The 14,453-nt window shown below is 39.4% G+C and overlaps 1 protein-coding gene across 3 annotated transcripts; it reads right to left on the reverse strand.

Moving 5' to 3' along the window:
• Positions 1–599: 599 nt before the first annotated feature.
• TSPAN6 (tetraspanin 6) lies at positions 600–11,578 on the reverse strand. Of its 3 annotated transcripts, none has more exons than XM_045050960.1 (8): positions 11,555–11,578; positions 5,736–5,924; positions 5,384–5,458; positions 4,141–4,239; positions 3,508–3,642; positions 3,032–3,115; positions 1,560–1,665; positions 600–898 (listed from the first exon to the last, which is right to left on the reverse strand). In XM_045050960.1, exons 2-7 carry the CDS (start codon positions 5,745–5,747, stop codon positions 1,597–1,599), a joined length of 474 nt encoding a protein of 157 aa, XP_044906895.1. In that variant the 5' UTR covers positions 5,748–5,924; positions 11,555–11,578; the 3' UTR covers positions 600–898; positions 1,560–1,596. The 3 variants fall into 3 exon arrangements, with proteins under 3 accessions (XP_044906895.1, XP_044906896.1, XP_006943921.1); XM_045050961.1 differs by lacking the exon at positions 11,555–11,578 and adding an exon at positions 7,310–7,332; XM_006943859.4 differs by lacking the exon at positions 11,555–11,578 and adding an exon at positions 6,903–7,299.
• Between the last annotated feature and the right edge of the window lie 2,875 nt (positions 11,579–14,453).

Raw genomic sequence — 14,453 nt, forward strand, 5'->3', positions numbered from 1 at the left:
TTGTACAATAATTTAAACTTGTCTGGGAAATGGCCAGTTCAGAAGGGTCAATTTTCTGTCACACTATATCAGTAAGCAAATTCAGAGGGATCATTTTGTAACACTACATAAAATAGCAAATTCACAGCACCTTTCAAAAGCCCCACCTTGTAGGGCACCTGGGTGGCTCAGTCGGTTAAGCATCTGACTCTTGACTTAGGCTCAGGTCATGATGTCACAGTCAGTGAGATCAAACTCTAGAGCAGGCTCTGGAGCCTGCTTAAGATTCTCTCTCCCCGGGCACCTGGGTGGTTCAGTCGGTTAAGCGTCCAACTTCAGCTCAGGTCCTGATCTCACGGCTCATGGGTTCGAGCCCCACATCAGGCTCTGTGCGGACAGCTCAGAACAGCTCAGAGCCTGGAGCCTGCTTTGGATTCTGTGTCTCCCTCTCTCTGCCCACCACTACCCCTCAACTTGCATTCTGTCTCTCAAAAATGAATAAACATTAAAAAAAATATTCTCTCTCCCCCTTCCCTTCCCTTGCTCATATTCTCTCTAAAAATAAATAAAAGGCCCCAAGGCCCCACATTGAGCAAAATAAGAGTCAAGAGGAACACAACTTTGCTTCATTTACAATTTACTAGCTCTTCCAGTGTTTCACAGTGATACAGGGGTTTCAATGATCTAACATGAATGGGCCAAAAGGTGGACCTATATTGAACAAATGTCTTGATTGAATCAGGCTATTTATATAATTTTTCAGTGATCTAACATGAATGGGCCAGAAGGTGGACCTATATTGAATAAATGTCTTGACTGAATCAGGCTATTGATGTAATTTTTTGGTCTACTGGTAAGAAGTATTAAGCTGTCTTCCATCCAGGCAATATCATAGTTCACAGGGGGGGATGTAAATGTCCTAAAATTAAAGAAAAAAAGTTAATTTACTTATAACCCAAATTTCAATATCTATATTCACTTGCACACATTAGCATCTACTCTGCTAATGAAGACTTTCATGTGTTCCCAGTCAGTGGCTCAATTAAAATGTGAAGGATACCTTAAGGGATTAATTCAGCCAGCAAGAGTTTTCACGGTTTACCATTCAAATACTGGAAGTATTGAAACACATATTTCCTCCAAATCGGGTTCCAAGGTAGGCTAAATCCGTTTATGGCTCTAAGAATAGTTCACCAGGGGAGTGTGGTAAATGAAAACTCAGTAAAAGACCAGGGAAAATGCCAATATTGGGTCAAGAGCAGAGTGTACTTCCCAGGGAACCTGACAAGTAAGGTCACTACTAGGGTTCTCCATTTTTTTTCCATGTAGGTACAAATTTGTCAGAAAGGGGACCACTTAGGACCTTTAGATTGATGTGTAGGTAAAACCCCGAAAGGCTCTTCTGCCCTTTGTGGCCATGCCTTGTATTTTAGAGACCTGACCTACCTATGCAGGGCTAACACAGTACCAACAAGACTTGAATGCACCACTCGGCAAGACCTTGGCAAACTCAGTCCATCCATCACATGAACAGGCTAAAGGAAACACCAAGACAGAGTTGAGGACTAAAATGAACATACCTTAAAATTGGAGAGGAGTCAGCCCATGATTTGCTGATTACACTATCTCATACTGGTTATTTGTTATGGCTCGAGAGAGGCAGTAGGCTAGAAAGATTCCAATCAGCTAAAAACAAAATACAAAAACAATTAAACACACACACACACACACACACACACACACACAAAAGAGCTTAAAGACCTCAGGATATAGGTTTATTTTCCTTTCACGTCTAATTCACTAATAATTTCCTGAAGTTTTTCTCGACAGCTGTGTTTGATACTCAGCAGCACCTAAATAACATTCAAAGAATATAAGGGAAGTTTTACCACTACTGTGACCTGGAATTTCACAACAGTCACTGACAAAAGTCCTAAATGTCATTAAGTTTTGGGGAAACTTACCAGATAAGTTATCAGCTATCAGAACAAAAAGGATTTGGCTTAGCATAAGCATCACATAAAATCTCCATCTGTGAAGGCTGTTCCATAAGCAAACCACTAGCCACAGGTGGCTTTTGAGCACTTCAAATGGGGCTAGATTGAGGCATTCAATTTTTTATTTCATTTAATTAGAACCTTTCAAACGTGCTAGTGGCTATTCTATTAGTACAGATTGAGATACAGCTATATCTGCTATTTTAGAAATGCATTAAGGTTAGACTTCCAAAACCAATCACATAGGTCAAAATGAAGTGTATCAATTCTTTCAGTTTTATCTCCACGATGTTTAATATAGGAAAACCTCCCAACCCCTAAAAAAAATTGTTCAGAGCCACAACACAAAATTTTCATGTCACAGTGAGAAGTAGCACAACTCAGAAAATACAATTTGACCCACAACATAGCACATACCCAACGTAACAGGCACATATTCAATGTGGGGATCGTGTGATCAAAATTTTTTAAGTCAGACCTTATATGCAACTCATCAGGCAGTTGCAGCCCAGGAAAGAAAAATCTGAATCATGTAGAATCTTTACTGCACCGAAAAACACTGTTCCCATCTATCTAATGCTTTTGTTTAATTAATAAACTATGATGCTGGAAAACTGCCATTCCCAACAGGGAACCAGGTATGTACTACTAGGAGGTAATTCTAAGTCTTGCTTTTTGTAGTTTCAAAGCATGACAGGCTATGGTCAAAGAGCCGGTAAACTGAGAATAAAATTTAGAGAATTCTAATTGTGGAAAACAGTGTGGGAAAAGATAAGATCCAAGGCATCAAAATACTGGAATGAAAATAGCAAAACATCCCCTCCAAAATAAAACAAAGCTACTGTTTTCTTTACTGGGTCTATTTAAGAGCCAAATGCAAATGATTGACTCCATATGTGTCTTATATAAAATAAAAGTCATGCAATACTGTGATGAGAAGCTGACACTTTGTGAAAATGTGACTTCTCTGGAAGTGCCCTGAATCCTTCACAGTGGAAATATTCTAGCTTACATCTAACAAGAGTGACAAAACACTCCTAACTACAAGGACTTACCTGGAAGCAAGCAACTCCAAAGGAAATTCCTGCAACCACTCCCATTTCTGACTCTATAATGGTCATCACCTTTATAAAACAACCCTAATGGGAGTGGAAAATAAAATATTAAGTACAGCACAAGCAACAAGGAACACTTCTGCCAAAACAGGAGCTTTAGCTACCACTGCCTTTGTCATTGTATTAAAATTTACTCTTTTATATAACAAATCTTATCTCCTCTCAGGCACAATGTTCTCGACAGAAGTTTGAAGAGTAGAAGTTCCACCTCTTGGATTATGCATTTAAAAGTGTTATTTGCTCATTGTGTGAACTCAAGTGAAATTGTCTGAGCTTCAGTTTCCTCATTTACTCAATGAGACTAATACTTGCCCTGCCTATTTCTGATTATATTTATTGTGACTAAAAATTAAAAATGGAGTCAACTCTGTATTAAGTTAATATTTTCAAATAAAACAATTTTAAAGGCTCCTTACTTCATTGTTTACTTTATCAGCATCTCTCTGTGGAGAACAATTTTCAAGTTTGCAGCAACTCTTGGGAAATCCTTTTTCTAAGTAATAATTAGTATCCTTCCAATCTCTATAGTCGGTGACACCACAACAATGCAACTGAAAAAAAAAACACATTTATAGTTTACATCATTGTAGTCAAACATTTAACCTATCATCTTAGACTGCAATTTGTCCTCAAAACAATATTATACTCAATGATCCCTATCCTAATATTTTTAAGTGGCTGTCCTCAATCAGCATTGTAATTCAACAGATTAGCACCTTTTTTTCCCCTAATAACAAGTGTAACATTTTTGCACTGGACTCACTTTCCTGCTCTAGTTGGTACTAACAGTACTTGGTCTGTGATGTGAAGAGTGAAGAGGTGTACATGTGAGGAGAATGATTAGGAGAAAATGGAGATATGTGACTTAGTATCATCCCACACTTTTTCCAGGGACCTATCTTTCCAGGGACATATTTTCCCTGATCAAAGATTGTAATGAGAATATCGTACAAGTGGACAACACCTAGTAGCCAGGGGCCTATTTCTCTTCTCTAAGGAGATAAGGAATGTGTTCCCCACTTGAGAAGCCACCACCTATGACCACTTACCGTATTTTGAATCTTGTCTACTGCATCGCTTCTATAATCTCCCGTAGAGTTATACTGCTTTATAGTTTTCTCATAATTATTCTTAAAACTGTTCTTAATCTACAGCAAAGAAATACAATGCTAGTAAATAAAAATTCTACAAAGTCTCTTAGGTTTCTATGTCAAATAAAAAATCCCCACATCTGACCAATGATCATATCTTTGACGATAACAACATGTATGGTAATTAATTTCTATGGTGCAATCCTGTCCTCTATGGGATATAGTCTAGTTGAGAGGATTACTAAGCAAAACATTACAATAAAAGATGATAAACACTCAAGTTCAAAGTGCTATGGGAGCATTTATTCAAGTGGCAGCTCTGTACTCCTGTATCCCTCCCCCAAGTTTTTCTCTACTTTAAGTACAAATTTGATGCATGTAAAATTTTTAAGCTACAAAACCTTACTTTGGGAGACTGTACTACCACACTTTGTAAAACACTCTCATTGAAGAACCTTCACTACTCACCAAATGATTCCCCAACCCCAGGTTTAACAGTGGAACTCTGATTTCTAATTCAATATTAAAGTTTTGATGATTTGCACTAAGTATATCCAATCTGTTAGAAATATGTGGCATAATGGGGCATGTGGGCGGCACAGTCAATTAAGCATCCGACTTCCAACTTCAGCTCAGGTCATGATCTCACAGTTCGTGAGTTCAAGCCCGGCATCAGGCTCTGTACTGACAGCTCAGGGCCTGGAGCCTGCTTCAGATTCTGTGTCTCCTTCCCTCCCTGCCACTCCCCTGCTCATGCTCTGTCTCTCTCTCTCAAAAATAAATAAACATTAAATAAATAAAAAAATAAATATGTGTGGCATAAGTGGAGAAGGTATCAATCTTGTGTTATAAATTTTGTGCTTTAAATATTGTCCTATCAGTAAAGTTATAAATTGTACTATCTTCACTTCAGTAGGTACTTGTACACAGAAAAAGAACTGGAAATACATGTCATTATGGGTACCTGTAATTTCCTTCTGTGATTGTCAGTCTTTACAATTTTCTAATTTTTTTATTAAAAATGGGTTAGAATTTTTACAAGAAAGCCATTATTGTCAGCTACAGGCAGAAAAAATAAGCATTACTTAAAAGTAAGCTTTAAGAGTGGTTTTTGAACTTTTAAAAATTGCCTTTAACTCTGTTTTTTATGTCTAGGAGAATAACTTTTAACATATTAATAGGTTGCCTAATTCAAGCTTACCTCATGTCTAAAAACAAATCCTACGATGGCAGCGACCAGTTCAACCAAAAAAATGAGAGTCAGAAACATTGCATACTGTGGGATAAAAAGAAAGTCCAGGTCAGCATAAATAAGATATATCACAGCAGCAAAGAGAGTCAAAGAAAAATATAGTCTGCTCAATCAGTTCAGCATGTTTTTATTAAAAAGGACAGGGGAAACACAACAAAAGTGGGAACTGAAAGGTGAAGTGTTACTTGGGAAGTAACGGGGAAAATCCTAAAGGACCGTGGCCAGTTTCAAGAAACAAAGCCTACAACATATAAGACTCTTCTAAAACCAAGAATCAATTCTAAGGAAAACAAGGACTCACCAGTTTTAGCATCCATGCAGAAGCTCGGCAGGTAGCAAAACAGCCAAAGGTGCCCAAAAGAATAATGACAGTGCCGGTGCCAATGAGCACGAAGGGGACATTGGTGGCCTTCTCATTTAAAAGGGAAAAATAATTCTCCAGGCTCACCTTGCCCCAAATGCCAACGGCAAGAAGGATAACACCAGTGATCTATGTGGGAAACCAGAGAACAGAAAGTATAATATACACTGTATAATAGAGAACAGAAAGTATAATATACACAGCAGCACCTTCAAACCACAAACCACTGGGTATTTAAGATACAATAGGTGTACGAATTTAGCAGTCTGTGGCCACAGAGCTGTGGCTGGGATATGGGAGACAAGGGGTAGGAAGGGGATCTTCACAAAAGGACAGGCCTTGATAAATCCACGCGAGATCACCAGGTAACCCAGGAAACCAGGGCAAAACCAGGGGGGCTGCTAGAGAAGGAATCTTAACAAAATTCTTAAACTTCATCTTTTTTTTTTTTTTTTTTTGTATAAACAGAAGCCTGTGGCATATCTGTCCTAGGAATAACAACTTATTTAACTGCTTTACTCCTGCCCTAGGAAGAACACCTTCCTGGAGAAGGGAAAAAAGTGTTTCTAGGAGTTCCTGAAACTTCCCCCTCCCCCAACCCCAGTTCTGAGTTGAGCACAGCGTACAAAAGGATACTACACAAAAGCAAGCCGGATGGTAGGTTGGCGGGAGTGCAGCCATTAGTATACTTACCTGTGAAATACTCCCCTCTTACGAAGCAGTGAAAAGAAAGAGACTATTAAGCGAGTGAGCCCTCAGAGGGGAGGGACAAGCTTTGCCTCCGAAAAGGTCCGGGGACACCCTCTGAGAGCTCTGGGGTGTTAACTCCCTTCCTCGTCCCCCGCCTCAAATTCGAATCCTAAGCGCGTCTGTGTCCCAGCACAGCCTATTGGCTGCCACCGTCCAGCACTCCGACCCCGGAGTGGGCAAGATGCCCGAGCAAGACCCCGGCAACTCATTGCCACCGTCAGGGTCACTGCGGCGACAGCCGGCCAACCCCCTCCCGCGCCTCCCTCCCCACCCCGGACCTGAGCGCCCTCTGCTCAGCGTCACACCCCCCACCAAAGCCCGCAACCCCACCCGCCCCCGGGCTCCTCCGTTTCTCACCCAGAAGATGAAAGTGTAGATCAAGAGGACGCTCTTGAAACAAGTAATGACTGGTTTGGTCTGCAGTCTCCGAGACGGGGACGCCATGATTAGCTCAGGACCCTGCCCCGCCGCACCAGGCGAGCGGAATAGAGCAAGAGAAACGCAGAGTCCCCGAGTCTCCCCGGAAACTGCCGGAAACTTACGAGCGTCTACAACTGAGAAGAGCCACAAACACTGTACAATTTTCTAGAGGGTAAAGTCCGGGAGGCTATCCGGAAAGTGACGACAATTTCTGTGCGCCCCCTGCTGAAGGTTACCGAAAACCATACACAAAGTTCTATTGTCGGGAATTTCTTAGATCTTCAAGTAGAGCTTTCTTAATTTTTTCTCTCAAGGAATCTTTCCCGCTCCCCACCCCTCCCTACCCTTATAACTTGATCATATTGTTCTATCACCAGGAGTGCCAGCAGCACTCTGAGATTCGGCCTTGCCCGCCCCTGGTGCCCTAAAGGGAAAGAAAGGAATGAAAAAAGAGGTTAAAAGTGATCTAAGAATCTTTTATTACGTGGCTAAATATCCTCAAGAAATATATTTCCAATGAGAAAGCGTATTACAAAGCGACACGTACAGTCATATGTTTTTAGACAAAAACTGAGGAAAAGTAAAATTTACCTGAGTGGTGGTATTAAGCTGATTTCTTTTTCACTTGTTCTGTGATTTTCAATTTTTGAACATTGTTTCATGTGGTGGGGAGCGGGGCATTAAGAGTGAATGGACTGTGGGAAGTAATCACTTCTTGAAAGAATTCCAAAGTTAGTATGAGAGATTGTTAATGAATTTGACAATTTTCCTACAGAAATTTGCAAAATCCATTATCTTTCTCCTCTGTTATCCTCTAAACAATTGGAAAGTCGAGGGAAAATGTTCTAAAGTGATTAATATTGAAATGTAACATCAGCTATCAACAGTAAAGTTTTAAAAAGGGAAGGTGCTACTGAGAATGTCAGGTAAGTGTGACCTCCCCCCTCCACATTTTAAATGTTAAAACTGAACGGCACTGTATATTTGAGCCCCCTGGGTTTTCAGATCGAGAACCAGCTGATCACAGAGAGGCTGAAACCGAAAGCCACACAACTAACAGCAAAGCCAAAATTAGAGATCACTGTGCTTTTCGATCCCCTCCCCTGTTACACCAGCCGCATATGGTATTGAGATGTGGCGTGTCTGTCCATCTCCCTAAAATTCTCCCAATTGCTTAGATCTTCCTAGAACTTGAGACAGTGTGCTCCTGAGGAGTTAAACTGCTTACAGAATGGGATCAATCACCCAAAAGTTTTCTGTCCCAAATGTCCAGAGGCAGCCCTGAGTGAATCCAAGGGGTAAAGTGGAACAAAAGAAACCCAGCCCTCTTCAGGGTCTCCGAAACATTGGTGACAAAAGCTGAGGCTCTTTTTGTTTGGGGCTTGAGTTCAGGAAAGGCCAAATGTAAAGACAAGTCTCCAGATAGTTGAAAGGCCTAGAAAATTTGAACTATGCAAATCTGCAGAGCCCTAAAGGGTATTTAAAGTTTCTTGGTACATCTGTGAAATAGGGAAATCTCATAAAGGATTCATGTGCATGTGCTTTGCTCAGCACACAAGAATAAGCATATATTTGAGCTATAAGTTAATTCTATGCCTGTAGTTACAGGGAAAAAAGAAATGAGCCTAGACCTTATAGATACTCACTGTTTCCTGCTTTCTGGTACCTCTTAGGCTTCAAGAGTGACTAAATGAGCCATTGAAATTGCCCACAATTTAAATAGGTCATTTACTTTTCATGGGAACCTCAGAATAGAGAGGTTTTTTTATCTAGTCAGGTTCAAAGCAATTCACAAAATGAATTAAATACAAATGAATTAAGGAAGTGCTATAGGCATCCTGGTCTCCCATTTTACTTAGGAACATTAGTTAAATCCCTAGCATTCATCTTTCCAGGAATTCAGGACAGGTATAATCAAGAAGAAAAGAAAGATTACCAATGGGTGTGAAGACTCAATTTTCTGATTAATGGAAAATACATACTTTGTGAAATTTTCTCTGGCCCTTCTTGCTCCCTCCATAAAAATATATACTTGTGAGAAAAAATAGTTACTTCTAGGAAATCTGAGTTGATACCTAACACCAACAATACTATAGATATGTATGCTCCTTTATCCCTATGGTAAGACACAGAACATTTAAGTTTCAACCAAAAACAACTTAACTCTTAAGGAAAGTTTATAATTGTACATCCCTAGTAAACTATGGATGGCACTTAAAGTATGGAAGTGTATTTTTTTCCTATTAAATCATGTATGTAGATGACTCCACATTTCTATGTTATGTATAATAACTGGTTGATCTATATTATAGCACACAGAGTATGTATTAAGGTGTGGTTTCTTAACTAAGGTGTAAGCTCTTCAAGGGCAAAGACTGAGTGTCCAGTGAGTGTGTGCTGTTTCTTGAAGGATGGGAGTAAAAGACAATATCAGTCCCCTATGCAATCCATCACATCATCACTGACATAAGCTTAACATCACAAGTGGGCATTTACTGTATTGCTATTATATTGCTATATATATAAAGAAGAGGTGATGCCCAGACTTTTTTGCTTGAAACTTTGTTTTAAATATATACCACAGAAACAGAAAACAAGAAAGTTACATTGACTTGGTCACACAGAGCTTCCCTGTACTTTGAATATTGTCTTAGGACCAGCTCCTATAGCATCATGCCAGATGTCTGAGATCCAAGAGAGCAACTACTAGAGAATGAATATTGCACCAACAGTCTTTATCCTAAAATTTTATCCTAAAATTTTAAAAGCCTAACATATAAACACATGGGGAGAATGGGTAAAGTATACATCTCTGCAACTATAAACACTGAGGGAAGGTTATCAGGAAATATAGCAGATGTCAATTTTGAGAGAAACATGTGCCATAACTACAAGAAATGAGGTTGAGGAGGCTCTAAGTAAATGCAAAGCTTTCTTCCTAGGCTAAATAACAGTATGTGAGGGGTTCTCATATTAAAACAAACAAGTATCAAGGGAAGTCTTGCTAACTTCTTGTCATCTTAAATGGAAGCTTCCTCTGAAGCTTAGATTTGTACCACGTTCTGGAAGGGAGTTTCCTTGTGAGCCCACAAGCAAAGAAATATTTTTGTGGCTGAAGAGAAAATGAAATAGTTAAAGCAAAAGCCACATCTAATTTCCAAGAATGTGTTGATTTTCCGCCTCTCCCTTCCTCTACCACTTACAATGCTGCTTTGTTTGAATAACAGTCAGTGCCAAATTAAACCAAAGGCTGACACAGAATTTAATATTCCTATGGCCGCAACACCTTGCACCATTGCCTCTCACTCTGCTACACCCTCTTACCCTGCTGCCATGTCACAAAACCCAGAAGTTCAATTTACTTCAAATTCAGGCCTGGGTCCCAAACCCAGACCAAAGGGGCATCTAATCCCACCTAAAGTAATATAAGTAGTAATTCTCTAAGTCATAAGATACATATATTCTTTAAAGCATTAATATTGTAATACTTAATTGTACTATTGATATTACATTCTATTGTATATTTCTATTATATATAGTATTATCAATATTACATTCCATTATATATTATATATTGTAACTATAATATTGAGCATTGAATATGTACTGTTGCTAAGCGCTTGACAGGTGGTACCTCATGCATACATCACAAGAGCTACCTTATTGTGAGGTCAAGACTACCACTGCCCTCACTTTACAGGTGAGGAAACAGGTTCAAAAAGGCTAACTTGCCTAAGACCAAGCCCCTCCACCTTCTGTTTCTCTCATCAGAAATAGGGTCCACTCTATGATGAGACATGGCTGCCATCGTATAAATAGATGTCTTGGCTGGGAATAACCAAGCAAAGACTGCTATATTCAGATGTTTAACCACAAACAAGGGCTCTTAGAATCCCCTGAGTCATAAAAACCTCAATGATTTCCCCAATTCTTCCTTGTACTTGGGGGTTTTGTTGAGTTTTACTTGTGCCTTCATTCCAATAGCCCAATCACCTAAGACATAACCCTGCCCATCCCAGAGTGGCAAAGTAGAGAGTTCAGTACTTTTTCTGGTTCAATCTGTTTTCCTCCCTCTTTATGACCGCAAAAACACTTGTTTGATGCTGAAAATATGGGGGAAAGGCAAATATTTTCCTTAAGTATTGTTGCTCTTTGTTTTACATTCCATATTCAGTAGGGATTTGTGTCCCTTTCTATTAATTTCCTGTAACCTTCAAGATTAAGTTTAAGTGTTGTTCTTTGGAATTTAAACTATGTCTCCCCCAGGAAATATGATATCAGCTTATTTCCTACTGCTTTTCCAACATGAATTTCCTGTTCCACAATAAGCCAGTATGATTATCTCCCAATAAACAAGATCTGTTCCCTGTTCCCTTCCCATTCTCCAACCTCACTCAAAATTCCTACTCCTTACTTAAGGTACATCCCAATCCCAACTCAACGAGAGTGTGAATCTACCCCCTTTAACCATCTCCCCACACTAACCCACACACACCTCTTTATCTAGCATCAGAGCTCATAGTCTGACCACTCACATTAACTCAGATCCTTAGCCAATTACTATGGTACCTCCTTGCTTCTCTACTTACCTGTCTTACATCCTGCTGTCTACATGTTCAGAAACTACTGAAAAGCCAGTGTGGCAGGGCTCTTGCACCCCCTTTTATACTCTCCCCAACACCCTAGGACACAATGCTTAATTGATGAACTCATTTGGTTTCAACCAATCCCTGTTGAGCCCTTTGGTTACAGCTGGTCTCTGAGACTAACCACTTAGTAGTGACTTAAGGTTTGATCAATTCAATTAAATAAACTAAATAAATGTCTAAGCCATCCCAACATTACACTATCACAAACAAAACAATTAAGTTGAGCTGCTGGATAATGTCTTCGAACATTAATACTCCCTATCCTAGGAACCAGTAAAAAGACACCAACTATTTCATTCAGAATATATCTTATCTCTTATTCACATAATGACCTTACCATTTTCAGTTTCTAATACCTTTTATAGAATCCCTTCAACTACCTTTGGCTAAGTGCCCATCATAAAATTTAAAAAACACCTCTTGTTTATTTTCTTAAAATCTCATATTACACATTACAACCATCAGATTAGCATCATTTAAACAGGTAATTTGAACATCATCATTTAAATAGATAATTCATATGTACATAAGTTTCCTGAACAGGAATATCTTTATTCCTATTGTGTCTTGTGTATTGTTATTATTTCTTCTGTGAAATTCTCTTCTTTGTCTGTTTTTCATTCACTTTTTTTCCATCTACTCCTTTCATATTCTCCATGAATATTTTCCTCCCTTTCTAGCCCTGATCTTGTCTGCTTTTAAAAAGCTCATAATATACAATTAGGGACCCATAGAAATGAGAAATACTCTTGAATGGTATTAAAATTCACAATTTCATGTCAATTTGCCTTAGTGTTCTAAGGAAGTTGTTTCTACTTTAGTTTTGTTAAGCTTTGCTGAGACCTTATCTAGGCAAGTCAGTTTCCACATCTAACATTTCTTAAAATAATATGTTATTGACTGCCGAGGAACTTCGTATTGAATGTCTTCATGTTGAAAATAGTACTGAACTTTAAGAACTTTACATTTGTTTATGTATAGATGTTGTCGGTCTCTTTGTGTGTCTTTGTCTTATCTTCCCAACCAAATCACAGAGAGGTGTTTTATTTAACCTGACACCCACAATGTCCGACACAGTGTTATCCACACATAGTGGATGCTGAAGAAATGCTGGGTTTTTTTTAAATGACCCCTCTTATTTTGCATAAGCTTTTCATCTTGCCCATCTTTGTGCTTCACAGAACTGCTGCCGGTCTCCATATACACTTACTTTGATCTCCCTATGATTTCCATATTCTCCTCCTTCACTTTCTTCTTTAATTTCTCTCTGCCACACCTCTGTCCTGCTCCCTCCAGCTATGAGTGGGACCTGAGGCCTTACACAGCATCCTCAGCCTAGCATGTGCTAGGCTCTGTGTTGTGTGCTGGAGAAATGAGGAAGACTAAGGCAAGGTTGTTGCCCCCTAGGCTCTCATGGTCTGGGAGGGGACAAAGATGAGTCTGAGATGAACAAACTAGTAAAGCAGAGGATAGTGATTGTCATGGGTAAACAATGACAATGAATGTGATAAACTTGTAATTGAGATATGTACAAAGTAATGTGATAGAAAAGGAAGACAAAACCGATCTCGCTGGGGTGGGCTGAGGGAAATTTCTCAGCAGCAAAGATGGATACAGTTTCAACAGTCCAGAAAAGGGAGGAAAGGAATACAGGGTAGAGTCAGTATGCCTGGGCAAAGGTACCAAAGTATGAAAGGAAGAGTAAGAAATTCAGTATGACCTAATGAAGTGAATGTTTAAAACTAGGCTGAGGACATAGATGGGGTTTGCTTGTGAAGGGTATGGAATTCCCTGCTAAGAGCTCAGACTGTACTCTTTGCCAAAAGGGTTTTTTTTTTTTTAAGAATAAAAACAACCCTACTAGAAATTATTACTCTGCTCTCTCTCCCTCTCTCTCTTTACACACACACACACACACACACACACACACACACAAAACACATGCACTTAATAGATTTACTATTTCCTAACACCTGAGTTTAGAGTAAATTTTTATATCTGAGTAAAAAGGCCTCACAATCTGGCCCTACTGTATCTATTCAGTTTTGTTCCCTATCACTCTCTTGATCTGTCTAACCAGTTTGCCCATTCCCCTCTGACCTAACTATGAGCTATTATTTATGTGGTTTCCCTTGCCCCAGAGAAGACCAAGGCCTACCTTTCCCCACAGAGTGTTCACACAGTCCTCACAGTCTATACCATAACTTTTAGAATTTTATATGGTCATATATTATTTTCAAATTGTTTATGTCCCCCTTATCTCCCCTCCTAAACATAAATCCTCTGGGAGCTGTAGAGTAAGATTCATTAGATGAAGGATCAAACACTTCATGTTCACCACTGTTCTCTGTTCTTAGCTTATATTAGATGTCCAATGAAAGCTAATTCCCTAAACACACACAATTGTAATCAAGAACATTTTTATTGAATGTCTGCCTCCTACATTCCATGACGGCAAGGATTTTTTTCAATGTTTATTTATTTTAAGAGAGAGAGCAAGTGTATGAGCTGGAGGAAGGTCAGAGAGAGAGGAAGAGAGAATCCCAAGCAGGTTCTGGCTGTCAGCTCAGAGCCTGAAGGTGGAGGGGGAGGGGGGACTCTGAGATCACAACGTGAGCCAAAATCAAGAGTCAGTCGCTTAACCTACTGAGCCACCCAGGGTCCCCAGGGCAAGGTTTTTTGTCTCTTTTGTTCACTGATGTTTCTCAAGTACCTAGAACAGTATGTGGCGTATAATACATGCTCAATTAAAACTGTTGAATTAATTATGCATTAGGATGCCAGGGATTTTGTGTGTCTACCATCCTTAACATAATAGAAGCATGATAAACTTATTGAA

Source organism: Felis catus, chromosome X (assembly GCF_018350175.1).
Source record: "Felis catus isolate Fca126 chromosome X, F.catus_Fca126_mat1.0, whole genome shotgun sequence".
NCBI lineage: Eukaryota > Metazoa > Chordata > Mammalia > Carnivora > Felidae > Felis > Felis catus.